Source organism: Equus caballus, chromosome 9 (genome assembly GCF_041296265.1).
Source record: "Equus caballus isolate H_3958 breed thoroughbred chromosome 9, TB-T2T, whole genome shotgun sequence".
NCBI classification, from domain to species: domain Eukaryota; kingdom Metazoa; phylum Chordata; class Mammalia; order Perissodactyla; family Equidae; genus Equus; species Equus caballus.
In genome coordinates, this window is record NC_091692.1 from 63,757,138 (window position 1) to 63,779,445 (window position 22,308).

At 44.1% G+C, this 22,308-nt stretch overlaps 1 protein-coding gene across 7 annotated transcripts in view; it reads left to right on the plus strand.

The window, feature by feature from the left end:
• The window catches only part of BAALC (BAALC binder of MAP3K1 and KLF4), an 81,559-nt gene that overhangs the window by 44,870 nt on the left and 14,381 nt on the right, over positions 1–22,308 (plus strand). Inside the window, exons 1-2 of one of the 7 annotated variants that reach the window (XM_070222464.1) lie at positions 6,906–7,128; positions 10,039–10,178. The exons of 3 other annotated variants lie outside the window; for them this stretch is intronic. In XM_070222464.1, the coding sequence (XP_070078565.1) occupies positions 10,058–10,178 (121 nt within the window). In that variant the 5' untranslated portion in view covers positions 6,906–7,128; positions 10,039–10,057. Of the gene's footprint in view, positions 1–6,905; positions 7,129–10,038; positions 10,179–20,140; positions 20,268–22,308 lie in introns of those variants that run through there. 3 more of the 7 variants (XR_011421671.1, XR_011421673.1, XR_011421672.1) reach the window with 3 other exon arrangements.

Genomic DNA, 22,308 nt, shown 5'->3' on the forward strand with positions numbered 1-22,308 from the left:
CTTTCTTTTCCCCTAAAAGCATTATACTTTATGCCAAGGCCTCCCTACCCAGCTAGGCTGCATTACTGCCTCACAGGTGGTTTGGGAGAACAGAGACCACTGTGCCCTCCATCAAGAGCCAGGTGTGCACCCTTTCCTTGCTCTGTTCTTGAAGGCCAGCTGCATTTCCATGGAAGATGTCTTACCTCCAGGGAATAGCTTGGCGTTGCAATTCCATAGGTACCATCTGTGCTTACCTAGAGGTCTGTTTTATTATGTACACCTACCTTAAATTTGTGTTTGTTTCTTTCACCTTCCCAAATACACCTGTGACAAACAGTGTCTTTCTCAGAAATTGTTGAATGATGGGGCATCTCAATTCTTGAATTTTGTTGTGCACTTGAACTGGAATGGAAACCCATCCCTCATCTCTAAAGAGAGGAGAGAAGACTGGGGCACTTTATTACTCCCTGCCTGTACTGTTCAGTTACCTAGAAAACACGTTTCTTTGATTCTAAGAACTCTGCAGATTGTGGGATCATTTTAATAACAGCTTTTAGGAAGGAAAACATGAGCAGATTAAATATGCATATCCATTTAAAAATATACTCTAATTTCGGAAACAAGAATGTGCTGTTTGGAGTTCACATATGCACTATTTCTGATTTCTTGTAAGTTCCAGTGCTAATAGTATAGTGGAGAGCAAGTCAGACAGTCCCTGCCCTCATGGGGCTTGTCCTCTAACACTGGAGACAAACATTAACCAAATCATTAATAAAATAGTCACAAGTATGTATAGGGCTTTGAACTTGAGCTACAATGCACTGTGGGAGTGGACACCTGTGGGTCCTAGGGTTCACAACTTGGTCCCCTAGCCACTTAGTACCTGCCTAGAGAGTGGGGCCTGCTTCCATTTCTTTTTGTATGAGACTCTTTTCTCTTCTCTGCTTATTACCAGGGAATTGTGTTAGTGCTCACAGTAGCCCGTGTGTCCAGTTCTATACTTGCACGCAATTTAAATGTTTGTTGAATGGGGTTCAAGAAGGAGATGTCAAGCTGCTTCAGGGCAAGGACCAAGCCTCATTCATCTGTGATTCCTCCACAGGGCCCATCAAGTGACAGCACCCAGTGATCACTGTCCACTGAGCGAATGTCCAGGAATCACCTCCTGCTTCCCTTTATGGAAGGTCAGCTCGCATGCAGGAAGGCACCTACTAAGTGTCAGGCCTGCTTTAGGCGCTTTATTAGATGAGGAAGCTGAAACTTAGAGAAGTAACTTGCCCAAGGTCATATAACAAGTAGGTGATAGTGAAGGGATTGGACCCAGCTCTCTCTGATGGCAAAGCCAATTCTCATTACACTACCACCTCAGTGGCAGATGTAGAGGCCAAGAAAAATGTGGGGAATAAATGAATTTGGTTCCTTTTGAAAATTCCCAAAAGGCCTTGCTTCTTGTCACCAAGCTCCACTTCTGTTGCTCACGAGGATTGTTTACTGTTGGTCTCAAAGCCTCCTCTTCACCCAAGCTAATCCTCCTGTCGCCCTGGAAACTCTTGATTAAATTTGCCCAGGAAACACTGTCCTGCTTTCTCTGTCCCCAGTACACATACTGGAATGTCCAAGCCCCACAAATAGAGTCTGGAGTTTATTACACTGAGGCTGTGGGTAAATTTACTTGTGACTGAGAGAATGGTGGTGAGTAATTTTGAATCAAACCATTTGATATGGTTCATTGTGGGATTTTCCACATTTAATCCAAATGTCCTCAGGTCTCCCTGGCCTCTGGGTACAAATGGGCTCACATCAAAAGTGAAGAGCATATTTCACTGTTTCTTGCCACACTCATTCTCTCAGGACCCGAGCCCTTTGCAGTCTCCTAAAGTATTTCAGGGGATCCTCAGGGTGTGGCTCACAAATAAGATGGGCCAGCCGCTCTTCTGCTACCATGGGGTATGTTTTTGCTTTTTGTTTTGTGACTTTCTGTTTAAGAAACTGCCCCCTCCCTTGCCGTCCCTCCTTCCTCCCCAGCACACATATCCTGGGCGTTGGCATATCGTCCAGGCACCTTTATTGCTGCAGAATTTATTTTGTCCACTTGCAGTGGGCACTGAAGTCCCCTCTTAGTTATTGCCACAGCCACTAATACTCTAGAGCAGTGATTCTCAAACCGGAGATTTTGTCCCCTAGGGGACATTTGATAAGGTCTGGAGACATTTTGGGTTGTCACAACTGGGAGGCAAGTGTTACTGGCATCTAGTGGGTAGAAGCCAGGGGTGCTGCCAAACATCCTGCAATGCTCAGGACAGCCCCCCACAACAAAGAATCTTCTATCCTCAAATATCCGTAATGCTGAGCTTGAGAAGCCCTGCTCTAGAGCCAGGATATCCAAAATAGCAGGGTCATGCTATAAAGCAGGAGAGAAGACCTCCCCTTTCTCTGTCATGCTGTGATTTTAGAGGGGCCCCAAGTAGCGTTGTTTGTAACCCATGTCTTGGGTAATTTTTTCTCAGCTTTCTGAGTTTTTGCTTGTGGCCCCTCCTCTCTATGGGGTCAGGTTGTGGACAGAAGACAGATCTGGGGGACAAATGCTGATTCTCTTTAAAGTTACTCCTCCCCTCTGACCTTGAGGCTTGGCTTTTCTCAGTTATGGGGTGAGGGCTGCTGGGCCTGGCTCCTCTTCTCTTAGGACAAGTTATTTTCCACAGGTTCCTCAGTCCCTAATGCAGATATGCTGCTAGCACCCACTGGTTTGTCTTGTCATGACTGAACTCCAGTGCAGATCCCAGCTTAAGCTCAAACAGAGACAGTCTTTTCTGACTTGATGTCCAGGTACTACAGAACTTGGAGGAGTGCTATGGAAGGGCAAAGCTTGGGGTTTACACTGTGTATCAGTTAGGACTCTTTGGTGATGAGTAATAAACAAATAAGTCAAAATCCACCAAAACAAAACTATAAGCCAAAAAAGGGACTGTATTGGCTCAGGTAACAGAGAGGGCAAGTGTAGGGCTGACTTGGGGTGAGGCTAGGTTCAAGGCTCATACAATGTCAGGGACCCCCTGCTCCATCCCCATCTCTCAAGCCCCCTTTTCTGTGTGGGCTCCACTCTCAGAGAGGCTCTCCCCTCACAATGGCCAGACCACTGCCACAGGCCCACCTCAAAGCTCCCAGACTCAAGTCTAATGGGAAAGAGAGAGCCTTTTTTCCAGGAGCTCCTACAGAGGTCCTGAGATTTGCTGACTCATGTCATGTGATACCCCTGAGCCAATCACATGGTCCCTGAGAATGCAGAGTGGTGACTGGCTTTGTCCTTGGTCAAGTGCGCCAACCTAGACCACAGGGTCTGAATGTGGGAGGATGGGGTTACTGGGAGAGAGATATTCCAATGGGGGGGGACAAGACCACTGCACTGATTTAAAAATCTTCAATTCTGTAGAATGGGCTGTGAGAGTATTAGGTAGGTCAGGAAGGGAATCTCTAAAGAAGAATATATCCTTTCAAATAAGAGAAAGGATTGATAATTTTGTGTTTAAGCAAGTGGGAAATACACGCTGTGGGGAGGAGAGGGCCTGGGAAACGTAGGGAGTTCTAAAGGAACCTCTGATAGAAAACATTGCCTGTGAGTTCCTCCAGTTATACCGTTTATAGCCCCGTGATCAGGTACACCCTCCTCTTCCTTGGCCTTTCAATACCTGAAATTCATAAACACTTTCTCTGATTTTTGCTTGATAATATGCCAAGATATATTCAACTGTGATGAGTACTTATATTTTTCTATATCTTAATTTATTCATGTTTTAGATTTTTCCTAAAATTGCTTGTGAAATCTCACATCTTTATTTTTGTAGGCAACTTTCTAAAACGTTTCATTATTTTCCTTGAACAGTCAAAATGCAGCAATTGAAGTACTTTTAATTTCCATTAGACTTTAAAGTGTATTCAACTTCATATTCAAGTACTATTTTTAAGCATAACTTTTAAATAAAAATCAATTTTTAAGGGGAAAAATGCCTTTGTACGTGTCTCAGTACAGTTGTGAGGCTTAAATAAAATAAAGCAGCTAGTTCGGTGCCCAACATGTGGGGGCTCTCTAGAAGTAGAAATTCCCTTCTGCTTATTTTTAGGACCATTAAAAACTCTGATGAAGAAAAAAATAGGAATATATCCACTATAGTTTGTAGTGATGTTTATATTTGTCAAGAGGCTAAAAGACAAACCTAAGTTATAGTTTCACCTTAAAATATATAATTTAATAATTAAAAATGAATTAGAGAACAAATTGTGTGAAAATTTGTTTAAAAATTGTTGTTGTATTTCCCGTGCTCTATTTGAGAAAAACATAGTGTAAATGAGAGCAAAAACTGAAATGCCAAATCTTCCTTGAGATCCCAGGTTAGCAGAGGTAGCCAGGCAAAGGGAGAGACTTTGTTCCCAAGGGAGTGAACATCCTAGCTGGGGAGAGAAGACTGGGCACTTGGAATAAGCAAGAACTCATTGAGTGCTAAACTGTGTGATGTTGACTACAATGCAGACCTGTTGAGCAAGGACTGATCAGTGTCGCCCCTCACCAGGTTGGAAAGGTGAAGGAGGGAGGAAGAGCATTGCACATAGGAGATCATCTTGAGCAGTATCACTGAGGTGGGCATGAGCCTGGCACTTATGGGGAACATAAGGATGCCAGCCTGCCTGGAGGGTAAGGTAGGTAATTAGAACCAAGCCGAGATAATTGCACTGAGTGCATATGATGGAGCACTGGAGAGCTGGGCACAGGCATTTGGATCTGATGCAATGGGGCAATATGGTGTGAGGAAGAAAGCCATGCTTTGGGAAGATTCATCTTCCTGTCATGATATGGATGAGACTGGAATCAAGGAGGCCAGCTGTAGGCTATTACAATAACCTCGAGGTGAGGTGAACTGGACCTCTCCAATGGGAGCGTAAGTGGAGAGCAAAGAGATATTTGGGAAGATGTCCTCACATGACAGGGCTTAGTGTCAGACTTGATTACAGGGAAAGAAGGAGAAGGGAAGGGAAATGATAACTCACAAGTTTTTAAGGCCAGAGGCTAGAAAATTGGTGACATGACTGACATAAATGGGAGAGTCAGAAAGGGGAAATGGATTGAAAGTAACATGATAAGTTCCATTTAGACATATTGAGTCCAAAGTATCTTGAGAGACCTCCATGTGGGAAGGTTAGACTGCAGCTGGTTCTGAGAACTGTCGACATCACTCCTGAATCTCTCCCTCTCTTCTCCCCTAACTGTCTCTTGATCCATCCTGTTTGACCCACCCCCATCCGATTGTTTGAGTTAAGGTCCTCATCACCTCTTGCATCCAGATAGTGTAATAGTCCTAACCAATTTTCCTTCCTCCAGTCTCATCCTTTTTAATCCATCCACCTCCATGTCTTTGAACTTTTCCTTATACTTTCATTATGCCCATAATCTTGTTTTCCAGATTACTAATTCAGTATTTATCTAAGGATGGTATAAAGTATTGCAGTGGATTATGAATGGAACTCCCTTTGTTTTTTTCTAAGAAAAGCAAGTAAAGGATTTAGATTACTTTCTAATAACTTATGAGTGTTGAACATTGTTTCTTTCAACCTAATGTTATTCTGAGACTGAACCACAGGATGACTTGCTTTGTAAGGACTGCATTGATTTCTATTTCTGACTCTCACTAGATGTGAGTACGTGCAGGATGAGGACTGTAACTTATACCTCTGTGAGTCATCAGAGTCTGGTGAAATGTCTGGCATGTGTTGCTTTCAGCAAATACTGCTTGAGATGAACTGATAGGAGCAGAGAGTTGGGTATCAGATGTGAGCTAAATTAGTGGAGATGGATGTGGTCTCTGAGAGAGGAATATGCTAGAACAGAGAATGGAGAACAAGATTTTTAGAGTGGCCATCTTCTCCTCAGTGATGTATGAGTCAGCATGTGCTGATTTTTCTGGATAGAAACTACAAAGCCATGTGTCGGTAGTGTTGGGACTGAGTAAGCCAGTTCCAGTACTGCATCTGTCTAAGTCCCTGCTTGACTGTGGGTTCATGAAGTTTTCTGCAGGGCTACCTACCTTCTTATATATCCCTGAGGACTGATCCAGATATTTAGAATGGGAAACTGGAAGAAAAATCAGTTTTGCTATTGTTTTACACTGAAGAAAAACTGCCCAAGAGGAAAATCCCTAGAAAGGATTTTGATTTTTCTCAGGCTTCACATCCCCTGGTTCTATCATGCCAAACCCTGTTTCAAGATGGAATCTGTGCATTTGGGGTGGAATCAGGACACACCAGCAGGTTATTGACTTTATGGATGATGTTGTCCAAATCCCTCCATTGGAAAAGCCACCTCCTTCTGTAAATATCAGGAACGGTAATATGATATAAAGCAAAGCCAACTGCACCTACTCCCAGAACCTTGCAGGAACTTGTTGAAAGGGGGGAACTTGAACTTGGCTTCTCAGAAGAAAAAAGTAAGCTTAAACCTGCTTTTAAAGCTATCCAGGGAAAGCTGCAAAGACAGGAACTGGGGATTTAAGAGCCAATTACTGCATTACAGAAATACAAAATCAAATCAGCCCAAGTGGAGATTTTATTCCTGCTTCTGATAGAAAACCCACAGCACTTCTACCTTATGTAGCTGCTACAGCAGAGATTTTGGATATCACCAACTACTTAAACATTAACAGTGAGCTACATGGTGAGTAGGTTGTCAAGCTTAATCCTGTTCAGTCTGGCTGTGTATTTTTTGAAATTCTCACTGAAAACCTTTTCATCTAGATTGTGGTTATGGATGATTATCCTAATTAATTTACTATTGTTTTTCCTATTTTCCCTTTGCTTTCTAAATACTCATCTACACTTGTCAGGTGTGTATTTTGGCAAAAGCCATCTTTCTGAAGTGGTGTAATTTCCAATTGCAGCCTTCTGAGAGTGGTTTCCAATTTGGTGAGTCCGGCTGTGAAGATAACCATCTCAAAAATGCATTCAGGTGGCTAAGGGAAACTCTAGAAGGAGGCAGAGCCCCAAAGGCCAGGCTCTCCTCATTGGACTCCCTGCCACCGGGCTTGAGCCCTTCAAATGGATCCTCCACACTGTTCCAAGGCTGCCATTGGCCACAGGACACCACCCAGACTTCTTAACAAGGTACCTATGGTCACTCATGATTTGGTCTCTGCCTCTCTTTGGCCTGTTTTGTGCTTTGCCACCAGCAATACCTTTTAGACATCTCCCTTCCCCACAACTCAGATATCACAAACTGAGTTTCTCTTCTTCACTGCTGCATCCCCAGCCCTAGATCAGAGCCTGACCCATTGGAGAGATGCAACAGATATTCATGACTGCATGAACTGCTCCCGCATGGTCTGTTTTTCTCTGGCTCTGTCCACAACAAAGGCCCAGTAGCTGGCCAAGCCCCAGATTATCTGTCCTTCTAAAGAAGGTGAAGCACAGAGAGGGCTTTTGAATACTCTGTGTATCTTTTATCTCTGTCTCATGTGTCACATATCTGCCCTCTGATAACATGCAGTTTACAGCCCCTGATGTAACAGCAATCTGCTCCGTAAATCTGGGGCTCCCACTTCAGTTCAACCTTCTGACCTCTTGATTGGCCTCCTGGGGCCCTTGGTCTCCGGGTCTTAGACCCTTTGGGGGTTGCTATGCCCTGACTAGATCTAGGTCCAAGTTGTGGACTTGGCAAAGTTGATCTTTGAAGATACTTTCTTGTCCCCGTGTCTCTTCTGCATTTTCTTTCACTCACCCAGCACCCTCACCTTGCTCTCAAGAAAAGATCTGAAATCAGCTATTTGCACCTCGTACCTGGGGGAGGGAAGTTGTGAAATTAGCCCTGACTTTGTGCCAGGCTCAGAGCCAGGCTCACCTACTCTATATTCCTTTGATCACCAATCTTTGATGTAGACATCATAATTCTCTTTTTTTTTTTTTTTTGAGGAAGATTAGCCCTGAGCTAACTGCTGCCACCAATCCTCTTTTTGCTGAGGAAGACTGGCCCTGAGCTAACATCCGTGCCCATCTTCCTTTATTTTATATGTGGACGCCTGCCACAGCATGGCTTGCCAAGCAGTGCTATGTCTGCACCCGGGATCCAAACCTGTGAACCTTGGGCCGCCGAAGTGGAACGTGCGCACTTAACCACTGCACCACCGGGCCAGCCCCCATAATTCTCATTTTATTAAGGAAATTGAGGCTTAGTGATGCTAAGAAGTAGGGCAATGACAAAGACGGTGGATGGGAATAAGATGTCTTTGGAGTTGCACAGATCTGGGTTTTGAGTCCCAGCTCTACCACTGGCTGGTTGTTTGTCTTTGAGCAAGTTATTTGGCCTCTCTGAGGCACTGTGTTCTAGTCTGAAAATGGGAGTGGTCATAGCAGAGAATTTGACATTTGATAGGCAAAAAGAAAGAAATGGCAAATGTTGTTATTTAGTCACTTCTGAAAGGTCACACGTCTTGCAAGGGGCAGAGCTGGGATTTGAACCCAGGCCTGCCTGGCTCCAAAGGCAGTGCCCACCCCACCGTAGCATACCCCTCCAGGGCACTCATGAGGTGGCCACCAGTAATGCTTGTTGAATGAGCATGAATTTAAGTCATTCAGCTCACGGACACTGAGGGCCCCAAGAGGTTCAGTCTCAAAATGGAGTCAGATTCAGAGATTCGGAATGAAGGAAAAAGAGAAATTCAAATCTTGCTCTGTCTCACAAGAAAAATATCACAAAGGAAAGAGTTTACTTTTTTCTCAGCTTTATTGAGGTATGATTGACAAAATTGTGAGATATTTAAAGTGTACAGTGGGATTTGATATATATATGCATCGGGAAAGGATTCCTCCCCGCCCCATCAAATTAACACATTCATCACCTCACGTATTTACCTTCCTTTTTTGTGTGAATGTGAGAACACTTAAGTTCTACTCTCTTAGCAAGTTTCAATTATACAATTATACAAGTACAGTGTTCAATTCAAGTACAGTGTTATCAACTCTAGTCACTGTGTTTTACATTAGATCCTCAGACCTTATTCCTCTTCTAATTGACAGTTTGTACCGTTTTACCAGCCTCTCCCTGTTTCCTCCACCCCCAGGCCCTGGCAACCACTGTTCTCCTCTCTATTTCTATGAGTTTGACTTTTTTAGATTCCACATATAAGTGATACCGTGCAGTATTTGTCGTTCTCTGTTTGGCTTATTTGACTCAGCACAATGCCCTCCAGGTTCATCTGTGTTGTTCCAAATAGCCAGGTTTGGGAAGGAGTTTCCTTTTGATGCACAACAAAACCTTTGAAATTCTCTGACTCCCAGACTTCCTCACAAGCTGGGCAGTGGCTCCTCTCTCCCCTAAATCTCTTTCCTTCCTCTTTATCCCCCGACACCACTCTTGTGCTTCCTGTCTCTTCTCCACGTAAATCCTATTAAATAAATCAACTTAATGTCTCTCTTTTCTTTGACTTCCTGCCCACTGGTTAATTACTTGGATTCTTCAACCCAGGGGCAAGCTGTGAGGTCATTCTCGCACACAAGAATTCTCTCAGCCTTTAAAAGATGGGGAGAAGTGGAGAGAGGTGAATTTAAGTTATCATGTTCTCTCTCCTGGAACTGACCAAATTTTAGACCTTAGTGCTAATCATAGTGTAAAAGATGTTATCCCTCGGTAAGGAATTTCAAGCATCAGTGGAAAGGAGGGAGCATTTTAGAGGCTGGGGACTCTTCCTCTTCTGTACAAAGTTGGCCTCGTAGACCTTCCATCCTGGAATCGAAGGCCCCGGGGTCAGGCCCCTCAGCGCCTTTCCAGAGCCCCATCATCAAAGCTCCGCTTGCCCGTGGCAATGCAGCCATCTGTAGAGAGAGGAAAGGAAAGCCCAGTGTGGCTGCCTCTCCCTGGTACCATCAACAGCCCCCAGGCAGCATTGCCCAGCCCTGTCGCCAGCCCTTCCTAGAGCTGGGTTCAGAGTCACCTTCCTGAGCTGAGGTTGCTGGAGAGCTGCTTTTGCCAGATGTTTTGCTGGGACGTTCATGATAAGAAGCTGTCCCTCCTTCCTGTAGCACGAACCCCAAAGGGCAAATGAAATGTGGGAAGACCAACAGTACTGTCTTCGCGTTTGCACTCAGCCCTGAATCCTGGATGGACACCAGCCTTGATTGGGAGCCCCTGGGAGCCACAGCAACCTGGAGAGGTGTGTGGGGTGAGTGGCTGGAGGCCGAGAGGCTTAGGTCTCTATCAGGGCGATTTTACTGTCTATGTGAGCTCCTCCTTCACTCCCTGATACTCCACAGTAATGGGAAGGGCAAGCGTGCTTCATGTTTGCACTTACTTCCTTTGGAATTTTAGCCATTTGGTACATCAAGTGAGAAAACACTTACCACATAGAGGTCTACATGGCAGCTTCTTCTTGCAGTAATGACATTAGCTCTGGCAACCTGCTTGATTGTTCAAGACTCTTTCAACAAACATTTCTTGAATGCCTAATATATGCCAGCCATGGTAATGAGCGAGATGGACATGGTCTTTGTCTTCATGGAGCAACTAGGCTGGTGGGGCGGCAGGTGTGCGTGGAACAAAAAGTTCCAACAGCAATGAATGCTCCAAAGAGGAAGCACAAGGTGTCGTGGGAAGGGAATGGGGAACACAACCTAGTGTGAGGGAGGACTCTGGGTAGGTCCCCCTGAGGAAGTCATGTTTAAGGTGAGTCAGAGAATTAGCCAGGCCAGGGGGACAGCATTCTGAGTAGAAGGGACAGCGTTGTAAAAGGCAGTGAGATGCCTTGAATATCCAGGAAGGCTGGACCATAGAGAACAGTGGGGAGAGTGTGAACCCGTGAAGCCAGAAGAGGCAGGAGAGCTCACAAAGAACATTGCAGGGCATGTAGGGATTGGGGAATTTATCCTAAAGACATTGAGAAGTTGATGAAGGGGTGAGCCAAGATCAGATTCATAGTTCTAAATGATTGTTCTGGCTGCCCAGTGGAGAATGGAATCCACAGGCTGCAATCCCTTCTCTTCTTAGTTTGGCAGCCTCTCTCTGTCCCCTTGACTGGATCACCAAGTGTCTGTAACACCCTGGTTTTGAGAGCTTCTCTGGAATTATCTTCTACCCCAGAGCAAGTAGCCATGATCCTGCCTGGAGTAGAGATTGCTCAAGACCAACTGGCTGCCCTCCTGAAACGGGAGCTGTTGAATACAGAAAATGAGCCTGGCTGTGGCTTGCAAGTATTAGAGGATGGATGATGAATGGGTGACCCAGAGGGCTGAGCACCTGGCAGGAAGACCATTTCAGAGATCTGAGGAGTAGAAAACGCACCAAGGTAGTTTAATTAAATACCCTCAGCTTCTCACTGTCTGTACTTCAGTCTGACCTACTTGATTCTGCTGGCAAGTTACTTGGATTCTAAAGTATTCTGAAGATCTGCTCTACCCTGGAGGATTATCTTTAAAACAACAAACGAAAAGTTTTTCATTTACTTGATGACTCCTTACATCTCCTTATTATCTAGCCCTGAAAAGGGAGAACGTGATTCATTGTAGATTTTTTTTTTTTAATGATGTGAGTAAACACAAATGCCTGTGAAAGCAAAGGTTTTAGAGTCTGGCAGACGTGGGTGGAAGCCTGGCTCTGGCACCAGCTGTGGGACCTCAGGGAGATTGCTTAACCTACTTGAACCTCAGTTTCCTCTTCTGGAAGGGAAAAAGGAGGCTCATAACACCTACTTTCATGGTTGGTGGGACAAAGAAGTAGAGTTGGGGATCAAATTCCAACCCCGTGCTCTTAACTACCAGTCATTTCAGGAGTCTTTCAATCTTTGTGTCCTAGCTCTGAGCTAGAGGTTGGCACTCAGCAGGAGCCCCACAAATGTGAGTTTCATTTCATTTCTTCTGTTAACCTTCATGCTAACAACACCCAGTCTTTCCTTTTAAACACTGCTCAAGAATCCTCCTCTCTGAGGACTACCCATGCCTGATTTCAGTCACATAGGTTACCCCCAGGTTCTTACAAACAACTATAATTTGTTCCATCCACTTTTAATGTCAGGGTGCCTCAGTGAACATTGCTGACTGTGCTACAGAGAGCCAGACATCCCATCTCTTCATTTTAAAATGTTGAACTTTCTTTGTGGAATAGGCTAATAGCAATGTATTTTTGTGTGTCATTCTTGTTCTTGTTCTTGTGTGTCATTATGTTTGGTCACTATTTTTGATAGCATATTTGATGATTAAATGTAATCAAATGACTAAAAAATACACAGCAAAATACCGTGTGGGTCCAAAGCCGTTACTAATGAGAAGAGGCAAAATATGACATAGCTCTATTTTTAAAAAATCATTTTTATTTCACAAATAATGTATTAAAAAGTGGAAATGTTACAGATAAGGCCCCGTTAACCACCCTCTCATCTTGGTCCCCTGCCTTTTCCCCAGAGACATTGTTATCAGTTTGTTGTGTGTACAAACACAACACACATGCACATGTATATATACACACACACACATATACATACATAAAGATATATATTACATACATACGTGTGTATGTATTCCTATGCAAAAAAATACAATAATAACATAGTATGTAGTGTAGTTTTTTTCCCATATAAAAGCTGTCATTTGTACATATTTATTCTCCACTTGCTCCACTCATCATTATATATTGGACTTCTATCTATAAAAATCTTTATACCTTTAAATTGTTGTATAGAATTCCATAGTATAGGTAAAATACAGTTTATTTAGTCGTTACCCAAAAGATGAATGGCAATGTTGATGCATTCTCACTATCACAGTGGTGGAAAGAACGTCCTCAACAGGCCTCTTTGTGCAAAGGTGAGAGGATTTCTGCAGTAGATGCTGAGGGCTGGCATTGCTGAGTCATCATGCTGCTCACATTTTAAACTTGAATAGATTCTGCCAATTGTCCTCCAAAATAGTTCTCTTTGGACTCCCACCAGCAATATATGAGAGAACCCATTAACCCACTCCCTTTCAACATTTAATATCATCTTACTTCCTAACGTTTGCCATTTTGGTGGGTAAGAAACGATATCTTGTTATTTAAATTTTTCATGGCTCTATTTTTTCAGTAATTCTTAAATAAGCTAAGTTCCCAGTTAAATTACAGAGGCATAAAGGATTCAGGGAAGTAAGTGTTTGATACCCCCTAATAGCAGCCCAGTGCTAGGCACAGGGTAGGCACTCATAGATACTAGAGGATTGGCTGATTGCTTTGGATGATTTTTAAATTTCAAGAATTAAAACAATTCCATTGACCTAATTCTCCTAATTCTGATTGACCCAAATATACTCGTTATATGTGATAAAGATGTATCACCTAATTTCTAATGTCCACCTAAGAGAACAATCTAGTGCCAGCTACAGCCGGCATGGAAAGAGCCTGCTGAAGAGGCTGGTTGTACTAAGCTCAGAAAATGTCAACGAGTGAAAAAACAACCAGGAAAGCAGCTGCCACTTCCTTAAAAGGCTAACCACCCCAAAAGTGATTGAACCAAGGAATAAAAGAAAACAAGGAGGAAAACTGCATTGGAAGACTCTGTCCCTAAGGGAAACTTTCACTGACCAAGCAGAAGAGTCTAAAGGGCAGGTGTGAGCCTAGCGTGGGGCCAGGCACCTTCGGAGCAGTGTAAGGGTGTCACCCCCAGGGTGTTTTTAAATCCCTGGCGGATTAGATCTGCTGACTTTGTGGAAAGAAGCCAGGCCACAAGCAGGATACCTTGTCTCGACACGTAAAGAGGTGGGATAAAAATAAAAGATCAAGGTAAGCCTCCCCATCTGAGCAGAAATGGGGCTATGATGGGCAGGATTGCACTAGCCGCTGGAGGGGCCTCCTCCTCCCAGCCAACTCTGGGGAGTCTCTTCACAGGCATCGATTTGTTACCCTGGTAGGATGTTGATGATAAGAGCACTGCTTGTCAGGGTGCCTGGGACTGCTCAGGCAAAGAATTCCTTGGAGAGGCTGCTTTAGCCTGAGTAAGAAGGTGGGATCCAGACTGGGTCACACGGAAGAGGAAGAGGGAGTTAGATACATGGATGGATAAGATTGTCTTCTTAATATTCTCTGCCTTGCCTCACCCTCCATCTCTCACAGAGAATTGTGTCAATGGCAGTTCAAATTCTTATCTTCCTCCTCCAATGAGAATTCAATCTTTGCCTTCCATCTCCCAGTTTCCTCTCTGGTGTGGAACTGGGGGACCAGGTAGAGACTGGGAGGAGCAGGAAGAAAAAGAAGGAGGGTAGAGGGGGGATTTAGCTGAGAGCCTGCGACTCTACTGGACCATAAGCCTCAGATGTAACCCTATTGCCTGGCACATAGTAGGTACTGAATAAATATTTTTCAAATGATTGGCTAATTGAAAGACAAATGATAAAAGAACGATGAGGAAGAAGCAGATGAAGGAAGAATGAAGCTGTGTAGAAATGTTGATAGATAAGGGGGAAAATGGAATAGTAGTATGGTATGATCTCATTTCTTGAAAATCTATGTTTCTGTGTCTATGCATTGAAAGAAGTTTGAGGAAAAATCAACTTTATTGACACATTAATCTCAGACTTCTAACCTCCAGAATATGAAAAAATAAATTTCTCTTGTTTAAACCACCCAGTCTGTGTACTTTGTGTGGCATCTCTAGCAAACTAATACGCAGGGAGACATTTTAAAAGTTTATAAGAGTTGTTCAAGGAGAGACAAAGAGGAAAGGGAAGAGCACGAGAACTGTTTTGAGCAGTTTGGGAGGCGGGCTCTGGAAAAGTACAAGGTGTTGTTATGGTCATAGCAATATTGCATCCCTTTGAAACAGGAAGATAGGAAGTACGTTTGATGAAAGAGAGAGCTGAATTTTTATTACACGGTTGGGACAGCCCCACAGTAATTAACAAAGAGATATGGCGGGTACCCACCCTGGAGAATGCTCTGTGGTGATCTTGGAGCAGAGGTGGAAGCTTCAAGAAAGGGAGGTGCCCCCGAGGGGATCAGAGGGAGAGAGGGAAGCGTCAGTGAGTCCTCAGAGAACACGAACAGATTCTAAGGGTATCAGTAGGGAGAAAAAAAGTGAGATTTTGATTTTTTTCTTTTGGCTGCCTGCCAGTTTGTTAGCTTGTTTGTTGTCTCCTGGGTGTCTCTTTGGGGAGAGGAGAATTCAGGCCTGATTGCACCAAGGACAGACAGTACTCTCCATGCTTCCTCTTGCGGTCCTTTCAGTTCCAGCTGTTGCTCTCAGCAGGCATCTTTCTTGCACGCTGCTGGGTACGATGGGGAACCTGTTTCCACCAGCAACCCTGATGGCCAAGGGCAGATGTGACAGGCTGGCTATTCACTCAGGGAACAGTAGCCTTCCAATGCCCTCCTCGTGGCCTTTGAGGACTGTTAGCTAGTACTGCTCTGTCCTTCTAGACTGCTCATTAGTGAATCTCCTGCCCCGACCGTTGCTGTTCAAGTCTGAATGTGTTTCATTTCCTTTAGTCAGTATAACCTTCCAAAATGTGTTGCTCACCATTTTTTAAATTATAGCTTTATTGAACTATAATTCACATACCGTACAATTGACCTATTTAAAGGGTAGAACTAAATGGTTTTGTTAGTTGTGCAACCATCCCCACAATTTTAGAACATTTCCATCACCTTAAAAAGAAATCCCATATCTATTAACAGTCATTCCTCATCTCCCCTCAACAACCCCAACTCCAGGCAACCACTAATCTACTTTTCTGTCTATAGATTTGCCTATTTGTGGACATTTCACATAAATGGAATCATACAATATGTGACCTTCTGTAACTGGCTTCTTGCACTTAGCAAGTTTTCAAGGTTTATCAATGTTGTAGCATGTATCAGTACTTCATTTTGTTTATTGCCAAATAATATTCCATTGTATATATAAACCATATTTTATTTATCCATCCATCAGTTGATGCAGATTTGGGGTGCTTCTACTTTTTGGCTATTATAAATAATTCTGTTATGAACATTCATGTACAAGTCTTTGTGTAGACATAGGTTTTCATTTCTCTTGGGTATCTAACTAGGAGTGGAATTGCTGGGTCATATGGTAACTCTGTGTCCAACCTTTGAAGGAACTGCCAGACTGATTTCCAAAGTGGCTGCACCATTTTACACTCCTACCAGCAGTGTATGAGGGTCCCAAATTCTCCACATCTTTGACAACACGTGTTATTATCGGTCTTTTTTGTTACAGCCATCCCAGTGGGCTTGAAGCAGTATCTCATTGTGGTTTTGATTTTTATTTCCCTTGAACATCTTTTCAAGTGTTTATTGGCCATTTGCATATATTTTTTTGAGAAATGTCTATTCCTATCCTTTGCCCGTGTTTTAACTGGGTTGTCTTTTTATTATTGAGTTGTCAGAGTTGTTTGAGAGTAAGAGTCCCTTATCAGCTATATAATGTGCAAAACTTTTCTCCCATTCTGTGAATTGTCCTTTCACTTTCTTCATGGTGTCCTTTGAAGCACAAAAGTTTTAAATTTTGATGATGTCCAATTTATCTATTTTTTATTATTGTTGCTTGTGCTTTTGGGGTCATTTTTAAGAAACCATTGCCTAATCCAAGGTCGTGAAGATTTACGCAGATGTTTTCTTTTAAATGCTTTATAGTTTCAGCTCTTATGTTTAGATCTTTGATCTATTTTGAATTAATTTTTGTATACAGTGTGAGGTAGGGATCCAGTTTCATTCTTTTGCATGTAGATAGCTGGCTGTCCCAGCATGCTTGTTGAAAAACCTATTCTTTCCTCATTGAATTGTCTTGGCACCCTTGCCCAAAATCAATTGACCGTATATGTAAGAGTTGCTCACCATTTTTAAAGAATTTTCTTATATTAGCCATACAAAAAGTCACATATCAGCTTCTTTTTTTTTTTGAGGAAGATCAGTCCTAAGTTAACATCTGCTGACAATCCTCCTCTTTTTGCTGAGGAAGACTGGCCCTGAGCTCACATCCATGCCCATCTTCCTCTACTTTATATGTGGGACGCCTACCACAGCATGGCATGCCAAGTGGTGCCGTGTCCGCACCCAGGATCTGAACCGGTGAACCCCGGGCCGCTGAAGTGGAACTTGTGAACTTTGCTGCACCACCGGGCCGGCCCCACATGTCAGCTTCTTACACATATTGTGTGCTCAAAAATTACTCATTAGATTGAAGAAATGACAGACATCTTCCCATTCTGGTTCATTTTGTAAAATGAGAAATGAGAAGACAAATTCTTGGTAAGTGGGTGGGTAGTTGCAGTTTATTTAATTTATACCTCAGGCCAGACAAAGTTATGGTCAGCTGTTGTGTTCAGGGCCTGAGCCCAGGCAGTGTTTGAGGAGCCAGAGATTCATCTGATGTGACGTTAGGGGATTCTTCTCAAATAGACTGCTAATGTCATACTTTGATTTTCTGTCATTGAGGGAAATGACTTGCAGGGAGTTTCAGTGACTTTGGACAGACTCTAAGATCGCCTTCACCAAGGAAAGCTAGGTGCTTAGGTTAAGGAGGAAGTGCCCTTTGGCCTGCTCTCCACATGGCTTCCAGTTATCATTTTTCATTTCCATACTCTTACCCCCTCCCAGTTCCATTTCTAAAATAGCAAGAAACTTTGGCAAGAAGTCATCGGTTGCAATTTATCAGCAAGGTTTGAACACAGCTGTTTTTCATCTTTTGGCAAAGTCAGTGATTTGGCTTGTCTTCTGGATAGAATGAAAATTTTGTGATGAATGTCAAAAAAAGACATACCCTAGGGGCGCACAGATGTCTCTCAGTTTGCTACTACAGAATTCACTCTGGAAAGAAATCTAGATGGGCATTTTGCATACAACCCTCAAAACTAGCATGAGTGTCCATCTTTATGCCAGCAGCTCTGAAGTGCAGTCTTTAGAATTCCCTGCCTCAAAATCACTGAGGGTGGAGTGGTGGTGAGGGAACTTGTTAGATGCATATTCCTAGGCCCCTACTGACTCAGAAGTTCCGGGGGTTGGATATAAGGATATGCATTTTAACTGACACCTCAGGTGGGTCTCATGCTCACAAAAATTTGATAACTGCTTACTTGGGAGTTTTTTCTTGAAGGAAATGTAAATACTAAGACCACAAGCTTTAAAAACATACAGCACCTGGGTTAAACTTGTTTCTTCTCCTGTAAAATAAGGGTAACTCTCATCTCCCAGGCTCGAGAGGGGTGGCTTGGAGTGGACCTGCAGATGGAGCTCAGGGTTTAGTACTATGCAGCTTTCACAACCATGTCCTCCAGTCTGGGGACCTGATGCCCAGTAGGGTTGCCAGATAAAGTTCAGGATACCCAATTCAACTTGGGTTTCAGGAAAACAACAATAATCTTGTAATATAAGTGTGGCAGTGCTGCTGAGGCCGGTTTCCAGGGTCCAGGCAATAGTGGGACAAGCTCTGTGGAAGGATTGGGACATTGTTCCTTGAAAGATCACTTCTAGCCCTCCCAGAAAGTCTGTGAGCTTCCCAGATCATTTAAATGAATCACTTTTCTACTTTAATTCACCGGAGTCCATTTCTGCTGCTTGCAGCTAAGAACCCTGACTGATACAGCATCTGTAACTCCCTCCTCAACAACTTACCATCTGTCCTCTGTTCCCACCGCTCCTCCAAGCTCCCCCTGAAGCTGTCAGGAACCTCCTGATTGCACAGCCTCTTGGGCTTTTCTTGGTTCTGTACCCTCTTCTGGTGGGGGAGTGTATAGAGGACACAGTGCACCCATGGCAACACTGCATGGCGGGAGCCCGGGGAATAAAGACTCGACCTCAGTCTGCTACTGCAGACCCCTCCTCTCAATAGCTAGTGACACCCATTGACAAACTCAGCTAGAAGCCAGTGGGCCAGGGAGCCTGTTGACATGGTGCATTCAGGCCAGTGTCCTGGGACACAGAGCTGAGTGGAGAGGAGGGGAGAGTGCGTGTGGAGGGCCAGAAGGAATATATCCAGGATGCAAGGTGCATCTGCTGTCTTAGATTCTGTTCTCTAGATGCAGAACCTGACATGGTGATTTTATGCAAGTGACTCTTGGAGACACTCCTGGGAGGAGAACTGTGCGAGGGAGGGAGCGAGGAAAGCAGGATGGGCCAGGGGAGGGAGCTGGGCAAAGATGTGGTTTCTGAATTAGTCTAGCCTCAGCCTGATGCCATGGTTTGCTTTGGAGCAAAAGGACAGAAATTGTCCCATTCAAAGGCAAGGGGTCCCTTCTACATACACCCCATACAGGCACACACACACACACACACACACATAGACTTTTAGTCAGTCATTGGCCATGGGCTGCCCCTGTATAACTGGCCAGGCTATCCTGGTGAGAGGGCTTCCTTTAGCCAAGGGCAAGCCTTAGGAAAGGGGGCAGGTGTGAGCCATTAGCTAGCAACATCCACAGCAGCTGGGGGACAGGTGCAGGGGTCAGGTCAGTGGACCTGTGCAGGCACCAATAGCATCTGCTGGAAGGTTATGCATCTCCTTGTTAACAGGGGACATCTCTGGGTGATGAGGTAAAAATTATTTTTCTTTTGTGCTTTTTTGTAGTTTACAAGTTTTCTAACATTGAGTCTATGATTTTAGGAACTAGAAGATACAAGTCAAATTAAATCCATGCAACGAAATCACCTGGTTTATTACAGGCAGAAGTAACAGTAAATGACCCCATATTCCTGACCCTCTGCAGTGACCTCAGCCACCCTGGGCAGATGACCCCTGCTCACTGTTTGGCAGTGTGAGTCCCCAGGCCCAGCCCTGTTTCTCTGCTTGTCATCAGAGCTTCTCTGCTTGTTTGTCAGGCTTGGTGGGCCAGTCATTTAGCAGTTAACAGGTGCTGTTTGTGTGACTAGTAAACCAAGAATGTAACTAAAGTGGCTAATGGAGAGGGGCAGCACAAGGAAACAAGGCAGCTGGTGTTGGGCCACAAATAATGATAAGTACAAGGTATGTGCCAAACACTGTGAACCTTTATATATATTGTCTTGTTTAATCTTTATAACAGCCCCATGAAGAAGGAATTGTTATTCCCATTTACCAGATGGTGACATCCCTGGATTGGGGATTAAGAAACCAGAGTTCTAACTTTTGTTTAGCCACAAATGAAAACTGAAAACACTAGACCAAATGAGTGACTTTTGAAACTGTGTTTCTAGGAGTCCTGAGGTTTAACAGAGATGCCCAGGGAACGGAGGGGCTGCTGAGAGGGAAGGACTAGACATTTGTACCTCGGCCACAGCAGCTCTGCCTGATCTCTAAGTGTTGGCAGGACCAGCTTCATGGGTATGTGACAGTGCAGCCACTCAGAGCCTGCTGGGCTCAGAAGGGGCCCTGTGCTTAGGATTTAATACTCTGCAGGTGCCATCTTGAAATTCTTGATAATTTTATCTTTGAATTTGTGTTTTGTAAGTGAAATCCTATGGGACGATGGAGCATGTGCCAGGGCTTGGAGCTCGGACTCATGCTTGGTTCCATTTCCTGTTACCTATCTACCCCCCCTGGGATGTGTTCTCCGCTGCTTGCTCTTGGCTTCTGCTGCCCCCAGCCTCTCCTTCCTGCCTTGCCACCCTCCTCCTGGGTCAGCAACTGGGTTGCAGGGGAGTGAGGGGCGGGGAGGGAGCTGTATTCCATGTCCGCTAACCCTGACAGGGGACAGGCCATGGGCATGGGGAGGATTGGGGTCAGGTATACTTCTTGAAGTGTCTCAGAATGGGACAAGGTGGTGGCCATCCCTGCTTTCTTGGTAGGAATTTTCATTTTCTCTCAGGTGTCACCAGCCTCTGAGAGCATTGCCCTTCTCTCTGAGTCAAGTCCTTCCCTGTGCTATTTCTACTCAAAACACTTCTGATACCAAATATATGGGGTTTTTTCTCCCTAAATCAACCAATTATTCAACTCTCCAGAGACCAACTGTGCGTACTGCCATTCAATTCAATTCTGGCACTAACTACGTTTAGTTAGCACAGACCCCACAGTTTAAGGGCTCAGTTCCACAAGACTGCCTCCCACTTCAGATGCCAGTTGTAGGGCCCAGGTTGCCACTTGTACTTCTGACCAACTGGCTATAAGTCACAGTTCCTTTGTCCCCTCCTCAGGTTCGGTAATTTGCTATCTGACTCACAGAACTCAGGAACACTTTACTTAAATTTACCAGTTTATTGTAAAAGATATTATAAAAAGATACAAATGAACAGCCAGATGAAGAGGTACGTCGGGCGAGGTCCAGAAGAGCCCCAAGTGCAGGAGCTTCTGTCCTCATGAAGCTAGGGACAGAACTGCCAGCACACGGATGCTTTCACCAACCTGGAAGCTCCCTAAACATGTCATTTAGGGGTTTTTATGGAGTTTTCATCATGTAGGCATAATTAGTTACAAACTCAACCTCCAGCCCCCCTTCCTCCCCAGAGGTTGGAAGGTGAGGATGAAAGTTCCAAGCTTCTAATCAAAGTTAGGTCTTTTTCGCGACCGGCTCCCATCCTGAAGCTACCTAGGGGCCCGCCAAGAGTTGCCTCATAGAACAAATGGTGCTCCTGTCTCTCCTATCACTCACAAAATTCCAAAGGATTTAGGAACTCTGTGTTATGAACTGAGAGCCAAGACCAAATATTATACAAAAGATGCTCTTATCACCCCAATCACTCAAGAAATTACAAGGGTTTTAGGAGCCCTGTGCCAGGAGCTAGAGATGAAGACCAAACATGTATTTCTTGTTATATCCTAGTGTCCCACCCCCACAGACTGCTCCCACCATCACTGCTCACTGGCCTCAGCTGGTGGAGAATGGCCACCCTGCCTGGCTGCTCTTGGCCTCCCTGTGGCTATCACAGAGCTTCTGCCCACGTCTTGTACTCCACCTGGATCTCCTCCTCGTGCTTCCTGGGCTGCCTCTTCTCTTTCCAGTCAGATACTCTTCATCCATGATTTCTTCGCTGCAGCCCCCCTCTTGCTTTTCAGTGAGGCTATTTATTTAAACTTCATTCTATCATTTCTTAGCATTTGTTATGGGAGGCATACATGCTCACTCTAATACCTTGAGACGGAATTATGCAAAAAACTCTGTATAACCTTCAAACCAGTAATCCCACTTGTAGGAATTTATCCTAAGAAAGTAATTAAGAATAAAGCTTTACCCATAAGGAGTTTCATCACTGTAACATTTATTATGAAACAGTGAAGGCAAATATCCAATTAGAGGGGATTAGTTAAATAAATGGTGACACATCCAAACAACGGCAGACTATGTGTAAGAAATAATATGGCAGAATGTGTAATGGCATGGAGAAATATCATTGGTGTATCATTAAGTAAAAATTTCAGGTAACAA